General features: G+C 35.9%; 1 protein-coding gene across 10 annotated transcripts; it reads right to left on the bottom strand.

Annotated features, from left to right (window-relative positions):
* Positions 1-8,094: 8,094 nt before the first annotated feature.
* On the bottom strand, positions 8,095-20,496 carry LOC103438288 (uncharacterized). 10 transcript variants are annotated; one of them, XR_011582466.1, is made up of 18 exons: positions 20,248-20,468; positions 20,021-20,152; positions 19,774-19,890; positions 19,579-19,629; positions 18,984-19,073; positions 18,755-18,901; positions 18,506-18,613; positions 17,762-17,818; positions 16,943-17,336; positions 16,599-16,861; positions 16,176-16,343; positions 15,741-15,906; positions 15,272-15,414; positions 14,374-14,652; positions 14,139-14,273; positions 13,867-14,065; positions 8,385-8,495; positions 8,095-8,273 (listed from the first exon to the last, which is right to left on the bottom strand). XR_011582466.1 is itself a non-coding variant. In XM_029104138.2 (18 exons), the coding sequence occupies exons 1-17, from the start codon at positions 20,338-20,340 to the stop codon at positions 8,429-8,431; spliced, it is 2,613 nt and encodes an 870-aa protein (XP_028959971.1). In that variant the 5' UTR covers positions 20,341-20,468; the 3' UTR covers positions 8,095-8,273; positions 8,385-8,428. The 10 variants fall into 10 exon arrangements, 5 of the variants coding, with proteins under 5 accessions (XP_028959971.1, XP_008375050.2, XP_008375051.2 ...); XM_029104138.2 differs by having other exon boundaries at positions 13,867-14,048; positions 19,774-19,911; XR_529763.4 differs by having other exon boundaries at positions 16,599-17,336; positions 19,774-19,911.
* Positions 20,497-20,642: the final 146 nt, after the last annotated feature.

Genomic DNA, 20,642 nt, shown 5'->3' with positions numbered 1-20,642 from the left:
AAGTCATGATTTTGGATCAATTTTGCTAATCTTTAAACCAGTGATCGTATGCCTACTTTTGTGTCATTTTGATCGATCAATAAGTTTTTGAATAATCTGTTTAGGGCTCTTAATGATTTTTTCGGATCTCGGATACCAATTCTAGTCTTTGCTAGTGTTTATTTATTTTTCTATTTCATCACATTAATAATCCGTAAAATAAAAATAAAAATAAAAATAAATAAAAAATAAAAAAAACTTATAGGTCTTAAAAAATGGGTCAGCTACTTCCGATGAGCTTATAAGACATTCTTGAATGCATATATCAAAAAATTTGCTAATGTTCAAAATTTGCATTTTTCATGAAAACTGTGAGCTATACAATTATTGACCGATTTTGCTAATTTCTAAAGTAGTCATCGTAAGCATACTTTCATGTCATTTTGATTGATCAATAAGCTTCTTAATAATATGTGTAGGGCCCTTAATGGTTTTTCTAGATCTAGGATATCATTTTCGAACAGCGCCAATGTTTGTTTATTTTTCTATTTGACCACAAAAAAAAAATTCCGTAAAATATCCTTATGCGTCCTAAAAAAACAATCCAACCACTTCCGAAGAGCTTATAACGCTTTCTCGAAAGCATATACCAAAAAATTGCAAATGTTCAAAAGTTTCTTCTTTCATTAAAACTGTGAGCTATAAGTCACGATTTTGGATCAATTTTGCTAATCTTTAAACTGGTGATCGTAAGCGTACTTTCGTGTCATTTTGATCAATCAATAAGCTTCTCAATAATCTGTTCAAGGTTCTTAATGATTTCTGCGGATCTTGCATATCATTTCCGCTCTTCGCTAGTGTTTATTTATTTTTCTATTTCACCACATTAATAAGCCGTACAAAAAGAAAAAAAAACTTTTAGGTCTTTAAAAATGGGCCAACTACTTCCGAAGAGCTTACATTCATGAATGCATATACCAAAAAATTTGCAAATGTTCAAAATTGCATTTTTCACGAAAACTGTAAGTTATAAGTCACGATTACGGATCGATTTTGCTAATTTCTAAAGTAGTGATCGTAAGCCTACTTTCATGTTATTTTGCTTGATCAATAGGCTTCTCAATAATCTATGTAGGTTCTTAATGATTTTTCTTTATCTCGGATATCCTTTTCGATCAGCGCCAATGTTTGTTTATTTTTCTATTTCACCACAAAAAATAAAAAAAATGAAAAAATCTGTAAAATAACCTTATGAGTCCGAAAAAAATGTCCAACCACTTTTGAAGGGCTGATAATACTTTCTTTAAAGCGTATACCAAAAAAATTGCAAATGTTCAAAAGGTTCATTTTTCATTAAAACGGTGAGCTATAAGTCACGATTTTGGATCAATTTTGCTAATCTTTAAACTAGTGATCATAAGCCTACTTTCGTGTCATTTTGATTGATAAATAAGCTTCTCAATAATCTGTGTTGGCTCTTAATGATTTTTTCAAATCACGGATATCATTTGCGTTTGCTGCTAGTGTTTATTTAGTTTTCTTTTCACCACAGTAATAATCCATAAAAAAAACTTATAGGTCTTAAAAAATGGTCCAACTACTTCCGAAGAGCTTATAAAATAGTCTTTAATGCGTATACCAAAAAATTTGTAAATGTTCAACATTTTCATTTTCCCTGAAAACTGTGAGCTATAAGTCACAATTACGGATCGGTTTTGCATATTTCTAAAGTAGTGATCGTAAGTCTACTTTCGTGTCAATTTGGTTGATCAATAAGCTTCTCAATAATGGCTCTTAATAATTTTTTTAGACCTCGGATATCATTTTGTTCAGCACCATTGTTTATTTATTTTTATGTTTCACCACATTAAATGTCTATAATATATGATTATGAGGCCTAAAAAACGGTCGAATCACTTTCGAAGGGCTTATAATACTTTCTATATCGAAGGGCTTATAATACTTTCTATAAAGTGTATACCAAAAAAAATTTAAACGTTCAAAAGTTTCATTTTTCATTAAAACTGTGAGCTATCACGATTTTGGATCAATTTTGCCAATCTTTAAACTAGTGACCATAAGCCTACTTTCGTGTCATTTTGATTGATCAATAAGTTTCTCAATAATATGTGGAGGGAACCTTATGATTTTTCTAGATCTCGGTTATCGTTATCGTTTTCACTGAGCACCAGTGTTTGTTTATTTTTCTATTTCACCAAAAAAAAAATCTGAAAAATATACTTATGAGTCCTGAAAAATTGTCCAACCACTTTTGAAGAGCTTATAATACTTTCTTTAAAGTGTATATCAAAAAAATTACAAATTTTCAAAAGTTTCATTTTTCATTAAAACTGTGAGCTATAAGTCACGATTTAGGATCAATTTTGTTAATATTTAAGCCATACACAATTTTGCTAATATTTAAACATAAGATTATCAGTCTTAAAAAACCGTCGAACCACTTCCGAAGAGCTTATAATACTTTCTGTATACCAAAAAAATTGCTATTTCACCACATTAATAACCTGTAAAAAAATAAACTATGTGTTTATATACTTTTCTTTTCCCCACAGTAATAATCCATAATATAAAATTAAAAATAAATAAATTAAAAAAATAAAAACTTATAGGTCTTAAAAAATGGTCCAACCACTTCCGAGGAGCTTATAAAGCATTCTTGATTGCGTATACCAAAAAATTTGCGTCACGAAAACTGTAAGCAATAAGTCACGATTATGGATGGATTTTGCTAATTTCTAATGTAGTGGTCGGAAGCCTACTTTCTTGTCATTTTGTTTGATCAATAAGCTTCTTAATAATCTATGTAAGGCTCTTAATGATTTTTCCAGATCTCGGATATCATTTTCGCCCAATGCCAGTGTTTATTTATTTTTCTATTTCACCACATTAAAAAATCCGTAACATATAATTATGAGTCCTAAAAAACTGTAGAACCACTTCCGAAGAGCTTATAATAGTTTCTTTGAAGTGTGTACTGAAAAAATTGCAAATGTTCAAAATTTCATTTTTCATTAAAACTGTGAGCTATAACTCACGATTTGGATCCATGTTGCTAATATTTAAACTAGTAATCGTAAGCCCACTTTCATGCCATTTTGATCTATCAATAAGCTTCTCAATAATCTGTGTAGGGCTTTTAACGATTTTACTATATCACTTTCGCTTAGCGCCAGTTTTTGTTTATTTTTCTATTTCACCACCAAAAAAATCCATAAAATATCCTTATGAATCCTAAAAAACTGCCCAACTACTTTCGAAGAGCTTATAATACTTTCTTTAAAGCGTATACCAAAAAAATTGCAAAAGTTCAAAAGTTTCTTTTTTTCTTTTTTCATTGATTCTGGATCAATTTTGCTAATCTTTAAGCCAGTGATCGTAAGCCAACTTTCATGGCATTTTGGTGGATCAATAAGCTTCTCAATAATCTGTTTAGGCAGCCACTTAGTACTACGATATAGTGGTATTCTTCATCACTTGTAAGTGAGAGGTCTTAGGTTAGATATTCGTCAAAGGCGAATTTGAACCATATTATTGCTAGCTCATTGTGAAGATAAGCTCACACCCTTCCCCTTAGTGTAGATAATATTGTTTGTTCAAAAAAAAAAAATCTGTTTAGGGCTCTTAATGATTTTTTTGGATCTTGGACATCCACTCCCCACAAGCATTTATTTATTTTTCTATTTCACTGTCACATCTTAGTCTCGACTCCATCGTAGCACGATATTGTCCGCTTTGGGCTTACCATTCCATCACGGATTTGTTTCTAGGAACTCAGACGAGAACTTCCCAGCGGGTCACCCATACTAGGATTGCTCTCGTCCGAACTCACTTAACTTCGGAGTTCTTATGGGATCCAGAGCCAGTGAGTTCCTAAAAAACCTCATACTATAGGGAGGGGACATGTACATATAAGACACATCACTCCCTCTCTGTTGGTCGATGTGAGATCTTACAATCCACCCCACTTAAGGGGAACCCGGCGTCCTCGCCGGCACATTCGCACCGAACAGCAGAGTGGCTCTGAGACCATTATGTGACATCCTAGTCTTGACTCCGTTGTAGCACAATATTGTCCTCTTTGGGCTTACCATTCCCTCACATATTTGTTTCTGGGAACTCAGACGAGAACTTCCCAGTGGGTCACCCATCCTAGGATTGCTCTCGCCCAAACTCGCTTAACTTCGGAGTTCTTATGGGATATGGAGCCAGTGAGTTCCCAAAATGCCTCGTACTATAGGGAGGGGAGCATGTACATATAAGGTACATCACCCCATCTCCGTTGGTCGATGTGAGATCTTACATTCACCACATTAATAATCCGTAAAAAAAAAAAAAAAAAACTTATAGGTCTTTAAAAATGGGCCAACTACTTCCAAAGAGCTTATAAAACAGCGTATACCAAAAAATTTGCAAATGTTCAAAATTTGCATTTTTCACGAAAATTGTGAGCTATAGATCACGATATTTCAAAAGTAATGATCGTAAGCCTACTTTCTTGTCATTTTGATTGATCAATAAGCTTCTCAATAATTTGTGCAGGGCTCTTAATGATTTTTCTAGATCTCGGAAATCATTTCCACTCTCCGCTAGTGTTTATTTATTTTTCTATTTCACCACATTAATAATCCGTAAAAAAACCAAAAAAACTTATAGATCTTAAAAAATGGTCCAACTACTTCCGAAGAGCTTATAAAACATTCTTGAATGCGTATACCAAAAAATTTGCAAATGTTCAAAATTTGCATTTTTCACAAAAAATGTGAGCTATAAGTCATGATTACGGATCGATTGTGCTAATTTCTAAAGTAGTGATCATAAGCCTACTTTTATGTTTTTGGTAGATCATTAAGCTTCTCAATAATCTGTGTAGGTCTCTTAATGATTTTTCTAGATCTCGAATATCATTTTCGCTCAGCGCCAATGTTTATTTATTTATTTATTTCTATTTCACCACGTTAAAAATCCGTAACATATGATTATGAGTCCTAAAAAAATGTCGAACCACTTCCGAAGAGCTTATAATACTTTCTATAAAGCGTACACCAAAAAAATTGCAAATGTTCAAAAGTTTCATTTTTCATTAAAACTGTGAGCTATAAGTCATAATTTTGGATCAATTTTGCTAATATTTAAGCTAGTGATCATAAGCCTACTTTCGTGCCATTTTGATTGGTCAATAAGCTTCTCAATAATCTATGTAGGGCTCTTAATGATTTTTTTGGATCTCAGATATCATTTCCACTAGTGTTTATTTATTTTTCTATTTCACCACATTAATAACCCTTAAAAAAAACCTTATAGGTCGTAAAAAAATGGTCCAGCTACTTCTGAAGAGTTTAGAAAACATTCTTGAATGTGTATACCAAACAATTTGCAAATGTTCAAAATTTGCATTTTCACCAAAATTGTGAGCTATCACGATTACTGATCGATTTTGCTAATTTCCAAAGTAGTGATTGTAAGCCTACTTTTGTGTCATATTATTGATTAATAAGCTTCTCAATATTTTGTGTAGGGCTCTTAATGATTTTACTAGATTTCATATAGCATTTTTGCTTAGCGCCAATGTTTGTTTATTTTTCTATTCCACCACAAAAAAAAAAAAAAAAAAAAAAAAAAAACTGTAAAATATCCTTAGGAGTCCTAAAAAATTGTCTAACTATTTCCGAAGAGCTTATAATACTTTCTTTAAAGCTTATACCAAAAAAATTGCAAATGTTCCAAAGTTTCATTTTCCATTAAAACTGTGAGCTATAAGTCATGATTTAGGATCAATTTTGCTAATATTTAAACTAGTGATTGTAAGCCTACTTTTGTGCTATTTTGATCGATCAGTAAGCTTTTCAATATCTGTGTAGGGCTCTTAATGAGTTTTTCGGATCTCGGATATCATTTCTGCTTTCCGCTAGTGTTTATTTAATTTTCTATTTTGCCATATTAGTAATGTAACATCCCACATCGCCCAGGGGATTGATCCTTAAATGTATATTCTCATCCTTACCTAGCACAAGGCCTTTTAGGAGTTCATAGGCTTCGGGTTCCGTAGGAACTCTGAAGTTAAGCGAGAAGGAGGCCAGAGCACTCCCAGGATGGGTGACCCACTGGGAAGTTGCTCGTGAGTTCTCAAAAACAAAACCGTGAGGGAATGGTAAGCCAAAAGCGGACAATATCGTGCTATGGTGGTGGAGCGGGCTCGGGATGTGGTGGACCCCGGGCGGGGATGTGACAAGTAACCCGTAAAATAAACTTATTGGTCTTAAACGATGGTCCAACTACTTCCGAAGAGCTTATAAAACATTGTTGAATGCGTATACCAAAAAATTTGCAAATGTTCAACATTTGCATTTTTCATGAAAACTGTGAGCAATTACGGATCGATTTTGCTAATTTCTAAAGTAGTGATCGTAAGCCTATTTTCGTGTCATTTTTATTGATCAATAAGCTTCTCAATAATCTGTGTAGGGCTCTTACTGATTTTACTAGATCTCGAACATCATTTTCACTTAGCGACAGTTTTTGTTTATTTTTCTATTTCGCCATATTAAAAATCCATAAAATATACTTGTAAGTCTTGAAAAACGGTCCAACTACTTCCAAAAAGCTTATAATACTTTCTTTAATGTGTATATTAAAAAAATTGCAAATGTTCAAAACTTGCATTTTTCACGAAAACTGTGAGTTAGAAGTCACGATTTTGGATCAATTTTGCTAATTTTTAAACGAGTGATTATAAGCCACCTATCGTGTCCTTTTGATTGATCTATATGCTTTTCAATAATTTGTGTAGGTCTTACTGATTTTTCCAGAACTCGGATATCATTTTCACTCTCCGTTAGTGTTTATTTATTTTTCTATTTCAGCACATTAATAAATCGTAAAAAATACTTATTGGTCTTAAAAAATGGTCCCACACTTCCAAAGAACTTATAAAACTTTCTTTAATGCATATACCTAAAATTTGGAAATGTTCAAAATTTTACATTTTTCGTAAAAATTGTAAGCCTACTTTCATGTCATCTTGCTCGATCAATAATCTGCGTAGGGTTCTGAATGATTTTTCAAGATCTCAGAATGTTTAAAACTTGCAATTTTCACGAAAACTGTGAGCTATAAGTCACAATTACAGATCGATTTTGCTACTTTCTAAACTAGTGATCGTAAGCCTATTATCTTGTCATTTTGATTGATCGATAAGCTTTTGAATAACTTGTGTAGGGCTCTTAATGATTTTTCTAGATCTTAAATATCATTTTCATTCTGCATCAGTGTTTATTTATTTTTTCTATTTCACCAGCTTTTTAATTTTTTTTCTTTCTATTTCACCACATTAAGAATCCGTAAAATGTAGTTATGAGTCTTAAACACCGGTGCAAGTACTTCCAAAGAGCTTATAGTACTTTCTTTAATGCATATGCCGAAAAAATACCAAATGATCAAAATTTGCTTAAAATTTGCTTTTTTCATGAAAACTGAGCTACAAGTCACAATTTTGGATCGAAAATCTTTAGAATAGTGATCTGTATCATTTTGATTGATCCATAAGCTTCTCAGTAATCCATGTTGGGCTCTCAAGGATTTTCCGAATCCATAACATTTACTTATAGTCTTTATAAATGGTCCAAATACTTCGGAAGAACTTATAAAACTTTTTTTAACGAGTATACCTATAAGCTTACAAATTTTTCAAAATTTGTGGTATTCAAGAAAACCATAAGCTATATGTCATTATTTTAGATCCATTTTGCTAGTTTTTGCAGTAGCGATCCTAAGCCTACTTTGCTTTCCTTTTAGTCTATCGATAAACTTATCAATAAATTGGTATTGAGTTTTAACGAATTTTTTAGATCTCAAATATCACTTGTGCTCGCCACAAGTATTATTTTTATTTTTCTATTTCTCCCATGAGCGGTAGGTCTCGGGTTCGAGACTTGGGAGCAGCCTCTCTATAAATGGGGGTAAGGCTAGCCGACATTCACCTCTCCCAGACCCTGCGTAAAGCGGGAGCCTTGTGCACTGGGTACGACATTTTTCTATTTCTCCACCTTAAAAATCCGTAAAAAGTGCTTACGGGACTTGAATAATTGGTCCAACTGGTTCGGAAAAGCTTATAAAACTTTTTTTCAATGCACGTACCAATAAAATTTGAAATGTTCAAAAAATTTTCATTTTTTACGAAAACTAGATTCGACCAATAACATTAAACCTAAGCTGTACGCGGTCAAGAAGCAGAGCCGAAAGGAGTTTCCAGCCCCATTCTTACGATGTAACCCAACCTGCACAGAACAAAAGGCCAAACGGTTTAATAAAAAGGTATCAAAAGTTCCCCCAATTGAACTATGCGAAGCAGTTAAGCTCAATGTCATCATTTTTTCCATGTCAAATACCATGGGGGTTTAGGCTCAACGTTGTAGCATCCTCTCAACATCTTCTATACGATAAGCTCATCCTCAAGATAGTTATATTCAAAAGTGAACTCAGTTTTGATCCTTTGGCACCTGTACCGTACCGTACCACAACAAAACATATAATCACAGTTAAATCCGTCATGTTATCAATGAAAACAAAAATGTCAAGCACATTAACTGATTGGTTTTCCATAACAAGTATGATTGTACGTGTGCTGTAACAAACAAACCCCAAAGCCATAAATGTAAATGTAACACAAATGGGAAGCAAACGGAACACAACCCTTTTTCTTGAGATGTATATGTTGGATTTTTCCAGCCCATGATGAGTTGTCGGAAGTCTATTAGGAATTATAGTCTTAAGTGGATTAAGTTGATTTTCCAATTGGAATGTTTTCCCCAATCGGAGTGGTTTTCCCAATTGGACTTGTTTAGCAAATTGAAGTTGTTTTCCCAATTGGTGTTGTTTAACCAATTGAAGTTGTTTTCCCAATTGGAGTTGGCTTCTCAATTGAGAAGAATTCATGACTAGATTCCAATTAGAATTAGTAATCCTTATTGAAGACGACCTTTATTATGTCTATATAACGGGGTTATTGCACTAGTTTTGAATTGGAGCAAAACAATAAGTTGTACTACTCAAGGAGCTAGAGTGAGAGAGGCAAAGCGTGTGCAAGAGAAAAGAAAAAAGATAAATAGTGTCTTGTTTTTTATTCGTTCAGGTTTTTTGTCAAGTTTTAATTCTAGGCATGGACCAAGGCTCTCAAGAAGGTCTCAAGAAGGTGAAGAGCTCCGTCGAGATCCGTCTCACGAGATCAGTCGATCCTACGTCACAGAAAAGATGCAGCTCAAGAAGCATGGGACAAGTTGGAGAATGTTTATATGGGCAAAACCGTATCCAATAAACTTTTTCTCAAGGATGATATTGAAGATCACGTATGTAGGTTTCAGAATTACATAGTCAATCTTGAGAAGGTCGATGAAACTTACAAAGACCAAGATATGGCAATCATCTTGCTAAGGTCTCTACCTTCGTCTTTCAAGCACTTTCAAACAACCCGAATGTTTGGAAAGTATTCTCTTAAGCTTGAAGATGCAATTCAAGCCCTTCAGTCATATGCTATGCTAGATGATATAACTAAGAGATCTCAAGTCCTTTATGCCAAAGGCAAGGATAGGGAACGGAAAAAGACAAGAAGAATAGCAACAACATGAGTAGGTCAAAATCCAAGAAGACAAAAGGAAAAAAAGGTTGCTTCGATTGTGTTCTCCCGATCATTGGAAGAATGCCAAGATGTAAGGAAGCTCAGGTTCAAGTAGTCAATCACCCAGCAAGAGAGTGATAGGAAACATCAGGCTCCAAGATTTTCACAAGTTGGATTTTGGATACTCGATGCACATTCCATATATGTGTGCAATCAAAGAATGGTTCGATATTTACAAGGAGGTCAGCAGTAGAGAAGTTTTACTAGAGGACGATTCACCATGTCCTATAAAGGAACCAGCATTGTAAGAATCAAAATGTTTGATGGAGTGATCGAGCTTTGAGGAACGTCAGATATATCGTTAAAGTGATGAAGAATTTAATTTCCTTGGTACTTTAGACAATACTGGCTATGGGTACAGTTCTGAAGCAAGAAGCCTCAAGGCAACCAAAGGATTGCACAAGAAAGGTGACCTACAATACAATACGCGTACAAGCTAATTGGGACTACGATAGTTGGGGGAGCAGCCATTTCCACAAAGCAGAGTGAAGAAGAAAAGACTAAACTCTAGCATCATAGGCTAGGGCACATAAGTCAAAAAGGGTTGCAAGAATTGCACAAGAAAGACCTATTGGAAGGCGTGTCACATGCAAGCTGGACTTTTGTGAATATTGTGTTCTTGAAAAACAAAGGTATCATTCGCAAGTAACAGTGCAGATAACCAAAGCAACGAGCAACTCGGCCATGTTCACTCAGATGTTTGGGGCCTGCACCAAATAAATCCAATGGTCGAGCTAGGTATTTTGTTACTTTTATTTTTCTAGAAAAGTATAGGTTTATTTCATGAAGCAGAAATCTGAGGTTTTTGAATAGTTCAAGGAATGGAAGACAGAAATCGAGAATCAAATTGAAAGAAAGATGAAGTGACAATGGAGGTGAGTGTACAAGTAATGAGTTTGCCAATTACTATAAGCAGGAAGACATCACACTTCACAAGTGATGAAAGGTCCAAACTCAAACCTAAGTCTGCACATTGCTTATTCTTAGGTTTTGAGGAGGGAGGGATCAAGCTTTGGGATATCAACAAGGCTGTCGGTCAAGATGTTGTCTTTGATGAGACAATCATGCCTCTGAATAAAACCGAAAGCAGTGGGGAAAAGGACGATGTTGAAATTGAAACAACAAGAATTCTAGTAATCAAATTAGAGGAAGATGAAGCTCAGGTGGAGCCAATTAAGCAAGGTGTCGAATCTAATGATTTTGGGGAAGACGAGCATCAGCATCGTTCACCAATTAGAAATCAGGTGGAACAAGAAATAGGGCAAATTAAGGCACTCCAATCCGCCAAACATCCAAAGGGGTTCGAAATCCAACCCACAAAACCCACCCGTATTCCGAAGATGCATGTCACTGGACAAACCCAATCCAAACAAGAAGAAACCATATAGGTTTGGGTTTGACCAAGACGAAGTTAATTATGCTATCAAGTGTTGGGTTTTTTCCAGCCCATGATAAGTTGTCCTACGTCTATAAGGAATTATAGTCTTAGAGGATTCAATTGTTTTCCTAATTGGAGTTATTTTCCCAATTGGAGTTAGTTTCTCAATTGGTGAATGATTCATAACTAGATTCCAATTAGGATTAGTAATCCTTATTGAAGAAGACTTTTATTATGTCTACATAAAGGGACTATTGTACTAGTTTGAGAAGGGAGCAAAACAATAATTTGTGTACCACTCAAGGGTTTGGAGTGAGAGAATGTTGTAAGGGCAAAGTTTGTGCAAGAGAAAAGAAAAGAGATAGCGTATTTCTTGTTCTTGTTCTTTCAGGTTTTTCTTCAATTCCTAGTTCTAGAGATTTGGCAAGATTATTGGTTGTACTCATTATCGATATAGTGAAAGATTGTTGTTGCTGTCCCTTGGACGTAGGCACATATTGCCGAACCACGTAAATTCTTGGTGTTATTTATCTTTGGTTATTTGTTTTCGATTTCCAGAGTATATTCTATTTTTCCATTCTTAAACGTGATATTCTCAACATCAAGGAGATCCAACTACTTATCGAGAAGCCATAGCAAGTGATGAGCAATATAGTTGGATAAGTGCTATGACAGAATAAGTATATTTCGAAGGCTCTTGAGAAGTTCAACATGCAAAAAGCAAATGCAGCTTCAACTCATTTGGCGGCTCACTTCAGATAAAGCGGACAACAATTTCCTAAGTCCGAAAAGGAGAAACAAACAATGGAGAAAGTGCCTTATCCTAATGTCGTGGGTTGCCTCATATATGCAATGGTATGCACCGACCCGACATAGCTCAAGCAATCAGTGTCATTTCCATGTACATGTCAAATCCAGGAAAGCAACATTGGGATGTAGTCAAGCGGATTTTGGGTTATTTGAAGGGTTCTTGGCGACAATGGATTATATTTGAGAAGCAAAAAGAAAGCAAAGACATTCGGATATGTGGATGCTGATTATGCAAGGAACTTAGACAAGAGAAGGTCAACTTCTAGTTATGTCTTTCCATGCGCAGAAGGACCAATCAGTTGGAGGGCACCTCTGCAACCAATAACAGCTTTGTCAACCACAGAGGCAGAGTATATTGCTTTGGCCGAAACTGGAAAGGAAGCAATTTGGCTTAGTGGCTTGGTAAGTCAAATGGGAACCACTCATGATTATCTGAAGCTAAAATGTGATGGTCAAAGTGCCATTCACTTTGGCAAAGAATCAGGTTTTTCATGGAAGATCAAAGCACATTGAAGCAAGGTATCATAGAATAAGGATGGAGTCTAAGGAGATTTTGGTTGAAAAAGTTCACACAAACGACAATGCCGCAAATTTCCTTATGAAGATAGTGCCGGCCAATAAGTTCAAGCATTGCTTGAACCTGATCAATCTTGTTGATTGATTAAGGTGGAACACCTCCTCACTTGAGGTGCAATAAGGCAAGAAGAAGATTGTCTTCCAGAGCTGCTTCAAGAAAGTTCAAAGATACTCTAGGGTGCAACGATCAAGACTTTGTTTGACTCACCAAGTTGGAGATTGTTAGGATTTTTGGCTCGTCAAATAGTGTCCTTTTTCGTTTAGGATTGTTTTAGGGAAACAAAGGGTGCAACGATTCTTCTCCTAAAAGGACTAGGAAAGAATCTTAGTTTCCTTATTCAATTTAGATTATGAATCCTATTAAGTCTATTTGGAATTGAAAAGGAAGTGTAATTTCCTATTCCACTTAGAATATAAAATATAATCTATAAAGGGGCATGTGAGCTGAACCCCATACATATAAATAGGGTGCAGCAAGGCTGAAATATCTGAGAGAAAAAGCTAGATAGGGTTTGCAAGAGTACTGTAATCTCTATTATTAATCAAAGAAGCTGTGATTTCTCTACACAGAGAAATCACAACTAGACGTAGGCAAAAGTTCGGCCGAACCAGTATAAATCTTGTGTGTTTCTAGTTTTCTCTTTTTTGCTAAGTTTTAGTCTATTGCCGGAGACATCAAAGAGCAAGATCTAGAGGGAGTCGAAATTTTAACACCAAGTCTACTAGGATTTATAGGATTGATTTCCGAATTTGAGTGGTTTTCCCAATTGGAGTTGCTTTCCCAATTGGAGTAGTTTCCCAATTGGAGTTGTTTACCCAACTAAAGTTGTTTTCCCAATTGGAGTTGGCTTTCTCGATTGGAGAATCCAATCAGGATTAGTAATCTTTATTGAAGTTTGTCTATATAAAGGGCTATTGCAGTAGTTGTGAATCTGAGCAAAACAATAGGTTGTATATCACTCAAGGAGCCAGAGAGTAAGAGAAGGGCAAAGTGTGAAAAGAAAACAGATTGTGTATTTCTTATTCTTGTTCTTTCAGGTTTTTCATTGACAAGATTATCCGTAGTACTCATTGTTAATATAATGAAAGATTGTTATTGCTACCCCGTGAACGTAGGCACATATAGCCGAACCACGCTAAGTTTTGGTGTTATTTGTCTTGGTTATTTTGTTTTTCATTTCCGGCTTTGTTTTGTTTTTCTCATTCTTAAACGTGATATTCACAACAGTATTTCCTAACAATAATAGAAGCTATAGCATTTAAAATATCTCAAATAATCAAATCGTGCCCCCTCCTAGTCCCTCAAACGCTCAAATAACTTGGGCAAAAGAGGGGGCGAGGAGCTTAATTCTGGCTACTTAAGACTCCCCAACACCAAGTACGACGACTCAAAGAAACTTGAATGCGAAACTAAAGGATAAATAAAACATACCATCCGTGTTGTAGATCATCATTTGCAATATGAAAGTCAAAGTACACATACGTCCCCTGTTCATATTCATCTGTGGCAACTTTTGGCTCCTCGTGCCGTTGAAACCAAGTGTTATATTTCCTATGGTATCTCCAAGATTGCTTCTTCAGTTCTTTTGCCGCCAAATATTGCTGATAAGTGTTCTGCAGACAATAATGAACTTGGACACAAGTTTATACTTTATAGTGATCCTACCATACGACATTAAATGTAACTCAATTTATAAAAAGTACCTGCTGATAGTAAAATGCAAAGAACAGGGTATCAGTGCCATATGGTTCAAGACCTAACCGTTCCCAGAAGGCAGGATTATTAACAATAGGTGCTTGCGCTTGGGGGTAGCTTAGAGGTGTTTTTGCAGGGTGCCTCTGTTGATGGCAAAACGAATGAAGTCGAGTATTAAATAAAACCTCGACTCTTATTCACAGTAAAAGGGAGATCAAATGATAAAAATAATCAGGTCCATACTGGAGTATAGCTCCTTGCACGTTCTGAGTCTTTGGGTTGTGGAAGTTTGTAGTAAGCAGCCTCAAGCATCTGCGAATTATACGACTGATCATGCAATACCCCAGAATTAGCAGTTGATCCAGAAAGGTTATCACCAATTGCACCAAGATCAGAAACACTTCTTCGGCCAATAATGCCAAGGCTAGGAGAAGGTTGATTGGACTGTAAAGGTTGCCCAGGAGAGAGATCAATATCTCGTGGTACTTGAGCAGGCTCTGTTGAAGAGCCAGAAACTCCAGCCTTCAAAAAAATAAGATTCAGTAACACATATCAAGCCACATCCCACATCCATCCTTCCACAACAACAACAACAAAGCATTTTCCCACTAAGTGGGGACATCCATCCTTCCACAAATAAATCAAAATATTTATGATGCACACCACAATCATATAGAGAGCAAATAAATTGGTAAGAATGCTATGTGAAATGGAGGGCGTTTAGGAATAAAGGAAGTTTGACACAACTTTTGCCTGTCCTTTTCTGTATTCCTCTTGGGCAGGCGGTACAGAGAGTAGCCAACCTGTTCATCTTGCTATGCCTTTACATTTTGGGTAGTGCCATTCACACACCCCTTCTTACCTCCTACACACTCTTGTTAAATTTTGTCCATTGATCTTCTTCAATTCATTCAATCCGACGGCCAAAAATTGATAGGGGTGGGTGAGAGATAAAAATAGGTGTGTGAATAGCACCACCCTAAATTTTTTGAAGAAAATAATACAACTTACAATGACAACGATTTACTACCAGCTCTGCACTAAAATAAATTTTCCGCAATAACTAGTTAAAAATCATACAGAAGAAGATAAAAAATATTGGCAACAAATCATAATATAGTAATCAAGAAAATATTCATACCAGAGAATCAACTGCATATGAGGCTTTCAAGTCATCTTCATTCATTAGATTCTTTACGAGTCCAGAACTAGTAGAGTCCGCAGTAGACTCATCAGGTATATTCTGTTGTTGCTGTTGTTCCTCAACTTTTGGATGACTTACATCTGCATCAAATAAACCAGATCATTCAGTTTTGATGATAGTGCACCCATGTTACACTGGGCTGATCAGTACAGTACACTACTTTTTAAATTTGATCCCAAGTGTTTGGAGTAGTGTGGGTTTGGACAAGAAACTGCCACTCTTTATTGATCCTGAATTTTTTTCATTACAAAAAAATTCTATGTATTTGAGTTTTCTGTATTCAATTCAGTCTTTTCACTTCTTGGTGGAAAAAATAAATAAGGGTCATGATAAGATAGCATAAATAAAAAAACGGAAAATAGAACATCAGAACAATATCGTAAACTGAATTTAGGATGGAGATTACCAGTTTCTTTTGGTCCAACCGACATCAATGCCTGTTGGTTAGACTGTTGATGGATAGAATTTAGCTGCTGCTGTAAGGTGGTAGGTGCAACAGTACCAAGACCTGGGGGCTGTACCCCTAGTCCAGGGCCAGCTTGAGAAGATACAGATGAGTTTTGAGGATTAAACTGCACATACAATCAATTGTCATCTAAAATAACTCTTGCACCAAACTAACATCTCATTCAGTAATAAATGATGGATATTATTATGCATGATATTAACTAAAGCAATGGGCAATGAATTGGATGACCAACAAAGTGCAGCCAGAGAGATTCTTGTGGGGGGAAAAATATCAATCTCTTTCCATGAAAGTATGATATGAATTAGATTTGTTCACATTTCACTGAATCAGAAGAAACACAACCAACAGCTGATTCTACAAAAGGTACAGTACCTGTTGCAAAAGTGGGTTTTGCTGTGCAGAAAATTGCTTATGATTTCCACCAGCAAGAGGAGGCATGCCAAGAATGGTACTGTGACCTTGTTGCTGCACTTGTTGGAGCCGCTGCAAAAATTTCTCCCTCTGATCGGGTGCTATTTCAGTCCTTCCACGAAATATCCCCTGAAAATTGGTAAACTGACTTAAAATCTCACAAAATCTAACTAGTCCATAAAATTTGAATCCGATAATGCAGTCAGATAAAGAATAGATATAATGGCAAAGCTGCAAAACAAAAGCATATTTTCAATTCTACAAATGGTATACATTCGAGGTAGCATAAGGCCATGCAACCTATGTATAAAACTGGAAATTAATAAAGAGTATGACAAATAGAGAGATAAAGATAGAAGAAACCCTTAGTGAAAAGTTACGTACTGCTTCATTTTGGTTTTGAAAGGAACTTCCAGGCCTCCACTGCATGCCAGAGACAATAGAAGGAGAAAATGCTCTGCCAGGTATAGCAGCCTCACTAGCATTACTAGAATCAACTGGAGCACTTCCATCACTAGCCTTGGCAGCTTGAGGCAAGATCAGTCTGTTAGTTATAGGGGAAACAAGTGGCTGCACCACACCACTATTCCCAATTCTCTCATCAGCTCCCAATATATTTCTCTTGGTCACATCAGAAACTGAAGGAACTGCACCAAGGGCACTATTACTAGGAGACACATTGCTAGAGCTAACAGGGATACTAGATGGAATTGGGGCAGAGAAGCCACCTCGACTGATGCCCCTTACAAGTCCAGCATCAGAAAGAGATGGTGATGGTCTACGGCCAGGGAAGCTTGCTGACTCTTCTTCCTTCACAGAAGCAGACAAACTTACAGGAGATGAAGAATTAGCAGCCCCTGCATTCTCTGTGACACCCCGAACAGCATTTGAACCTGGAATGGCCAAAACACTTGGCACACTGGGCAGATTATGAGTTGGAACACTTGCAGAGACAGGAGTTGCATGACTCCCAGTTGGTGTTGATGCAGGAGAAGATGAAAGCACACCACTTCTAGGAGGTGGAGTTCTAGGAATGTTATCAGCATTACTGTCCTGGGAAACTGCATCTTCAACTGGCTCTTGGACAGAAACACTCTGCTGATTAGTAGAAGTAGCAGCGGGCTGGAAAAGAAAAACTAACCTTTAGTACAGTAACATCAGACAGCATCTTACAGAAAGGAAGCAGAGGTCATCAACATATCTCCAAATTCTAAAAAATTCTAATATAGAAACCTGAGGGAAAAAAGACTTTCTCATTCAATTTAAACTTCCTTTCAATCAATGGTCAGTTCAATTGATTACCAATTTTGATTTAAAATCTACTAAAAGAATAAAAAGTAACGATTACCCCGTAGATATGTTATATAAATGTCTACTACAAACACATCTTAACAGCACTCTGCAGCATCACACCAAATATGAATGCAATTGTTTTTATCAAAAACTAAAGAAGCAAACTTCAATTCCCTTAACAGAACCCATATGGATTCAAGTATGCAACCACCTACTTATTCAAGTACCATTCACTCAAGATTTTGAGGACATACAGGCAGTGGAGATGCGGGTGGTGCCAAATTAGTCTTCAAGCCAAGCATCGGTGCACCCTGCCCCCCAAAAATAAAAAATTTAAACTGGGTTTTGACATGGTCATTAAAATACTAAAAAATATATGATACCATGAAAGATAATGGAATCCAAATGGCAAAACAACAAAATTGATAAGCAAACAATTGATTTGTAAACTTAAAGAAACAACTAGGAATAGGTTTAGATGAATCAACCACATGTCCCAACTAAGGACTCAATTAACAAAGATGAGACAACCTGGCATCTAAATATAACGTTACAAGCGCATCTCTACTGGTGGGGCATAAGGAAGGCCATAAAAGCCATCTACTTTCCAATTTTTCATCGATTCCTCTATGGTAACAGGATAACTTGTACAAAATGAATAACAGTTAAGTTGAGATTCTTTAAAATAAAATTAAAAAAAAAAAAAAAAAAACTAGCATCTTACAAAGTGAGTAATATTATTAACTAGCATCTTACAAAGTGGTTATATATTCAATAAAGGATCAACAAACGTATAAGCAAATATTTACTTCGTAATAAAAAGAATTATGGTTTAAAAAGACTTTGTTAACCATTTCTCTCTCTCTTTTTCATGTCTATCTCAACTAACAAGATACGTTTCCAAATGTAATGAAAAATTAAATAACTACAACCTCCAACTAAATATAAGAACCTTAAATAGAAATTGCATTCAGCAAAACAAAAACAAAAAAAAGTACCTTGATAAGACCAGGAGGAATAATGGCCAGATCTTCAAGGGACTCCACCTTGTCCAATGGTAAGGTGTTGTAAAGCTCATCAACTTCACTAAATTCATCAAAATCCTCCTAAAGATTAACATAACAAAATAAAAAAAAAGTCTGACATAGGTAATTCAAAAGCAATACATGACCATGATTGAGAATGTTCTATATGCATATTTATAAATACCCAAACAAAACAAATATAAAATTCAAAGCACAATAAACCTGATTGCGTTCCACATAGTCTTCCAAAAAGTCTTTAACATCATTGACCTGCTCAGGACTCAGCTCATCATTATCCAATAGCCTCAAGATCAGTTCTAACTTCATTATATGAGCCTTATGCCGAGTAATTGATGTCTCTAGATGGGTCTGCAAGACAAATAAAAAAATATTTGTCAAAGGATGCAGAAAAACCACATGTTTCCTAAGAATGCAGGTTTCTTTCTCCTACCAGTCTGGGTGGTCTGCCCTTCCCTTTCTTAAAAGATAGCCCTTCAATCTCAGCTTCAAAGCTGTCAATCTGAGACTCCAACTCCCCAACCTTCTCAACACAATGAAACACCAAAAATACTCACTGAGTGATAATGGATAATTTCCAATACATAACTTGTAAAACCGATCACATCAAATGTGATGTTTAAAACCATTATTGTCAAGTTATAACGACATAAGAAACAAATGCGATCTAAAGCATAACTGGAAAAAAAAAAAGGAACAACAAACGTATAAAACTTCAATAAAGACAATCAGTGCACCACAGCTCCAATGGCAACCATCAATCAATTAAAGAACTCCAGTTCCCCTTTAACAACCATCCATTACCATTGTACATATAATTAAATATATAGCAGACACGAGCACACACACAAGCCAAAACTTATACATCAATTAAACATGGATCATGCAATAAAATGAAATATTGACATAATTTAAACTACAAACGCAGCAGACATCCTAAACCACACTGTTTTATACAGTCACAGGCTTTTTAAGGCAGCAGAAGTAGGTAACAACAGACTTCAAGAAAAAGCTTTTGTTTCACATACCACGTTGTTTATCCAATCCCTTGTCTCTGATTTGGCCTTCTCCCTCGGATCCTATCATAAAAAGGAATTACACAGTTGGCAATTTGTTTCACATTATCATGAGCATTGCCACAACGGTATTACCAAAGAACAAAAATCATGAACTGATTAAAAACTAGGGGCGAATGAAAAGAAACATATAGGATAAGTAGTTACGGTTTTAGGTTGTTGGCCCAATCCTTCTTTAGAAAATGCTTTTGTTTTTGTCTCCTTTTCACATATCTTGAACCTTTCCATTTCGCGCTCAATGAGTTTGCGAGCATCCACCAGAGCCTGCTCATAAGAGGCACTGACCTACGTCAACGTGTATCAAAACATGAATCAATTGTCACGTCCAAAATCAACGAGTACAAACGAAGGTAGAAAAATTCAAAATTGCATATCGAAAATAAAAAGATAAAACCTTTTTATCCTTGATTTCACTGGATTGAATCCAAGTCTTGATCTGGTCCCTGTACCTCTGAAGCTTCTTAATCTCCTTCTTGAGGTCGGCCTCAAACTTCTCTTTCTGGTTCGCATTGTCCGTATCGTAAACCTAATCGCATTGCACACAAACAAGCATCAGTAGTTTTATCAGTTGGAATTTGCGTTTTTGTAAGCAAGCGGAGGAAGGTAGAAGAAGCTACAAACCTTGTTCCAAATGCTATCGAAGACGTCGACGCCTTCTTGGACCTTCTTGAGAACGCGGTCGATCTCGCCCTGGAGCTTCCGACTCGCCCCCATCCTCTGATTTTCCAAATCGGATAATCGGATTGCAACACCACTACGGTTAGGGTTTTTTTATTTTGCGCCCCAACAAGAACAAATTTCAGATAACGAAATCTATCGACCTAATTTTGAGATTGAGTCCCTTCACCTGCCGGAGTAAAGTTAAATCGTATTTTTTGTATTTTCTTTTTCTTGGGTCATTTTAAGCCCATACGACGCCGTTGGTATTGGGCTTTGACTCGTCTGAATTGGGCCTATAGTCTTTGGGCTGGATAAAAGCAACTGTAATACGACGCCGTATCAAATGGAATACACTG

This window comes from Malus domestica, chromosome 06, assembly GCF_042453785.1.
Source record: "Malus domestica chromosome 06, GDT2T_hap1".
Classification (NCBI taxonomy): domain Eukaryota; kingdom Viridiplantae; phylum Streptophyta; class Magnoliopsida; order Rosales; family Rosaceae; genus Malus; species Malus domestica.
The sequence above is the reverse complement of the archived record's forward strand: the minus strand, read 5'-3'. Positions and strand labels throughout refer to the sequence as shown.

What these genes read in the sequence shown, in the direction of transcription:
- LOC103438288 (XM_008376828.4), bottom strand. Translation starts at nt 20,340, where the DNA reads ATGGGGGCGAGTCGGAAGCTCCAGGGCGAGATCGACCGCGTTCTCAAG. An exon ending in GTGAAATCAAGGATAAAAAG is followed by an intron (nt 19,912 to 20,020) that starts GTTTTATCTTTT and finishes ACGTTGACGTAG; the next exon opens with GTCAGTGCCTCTTATGAGCA. An exon ending in GGGATTGGATAAACAACGTG is followed by an intron (nt 19,074 to 19,578) that starts GTATGTGAAACA and finishes TGTGTTGAGAAG; the next exon opens with GTTGGGGAGTTGGAGTCTCA.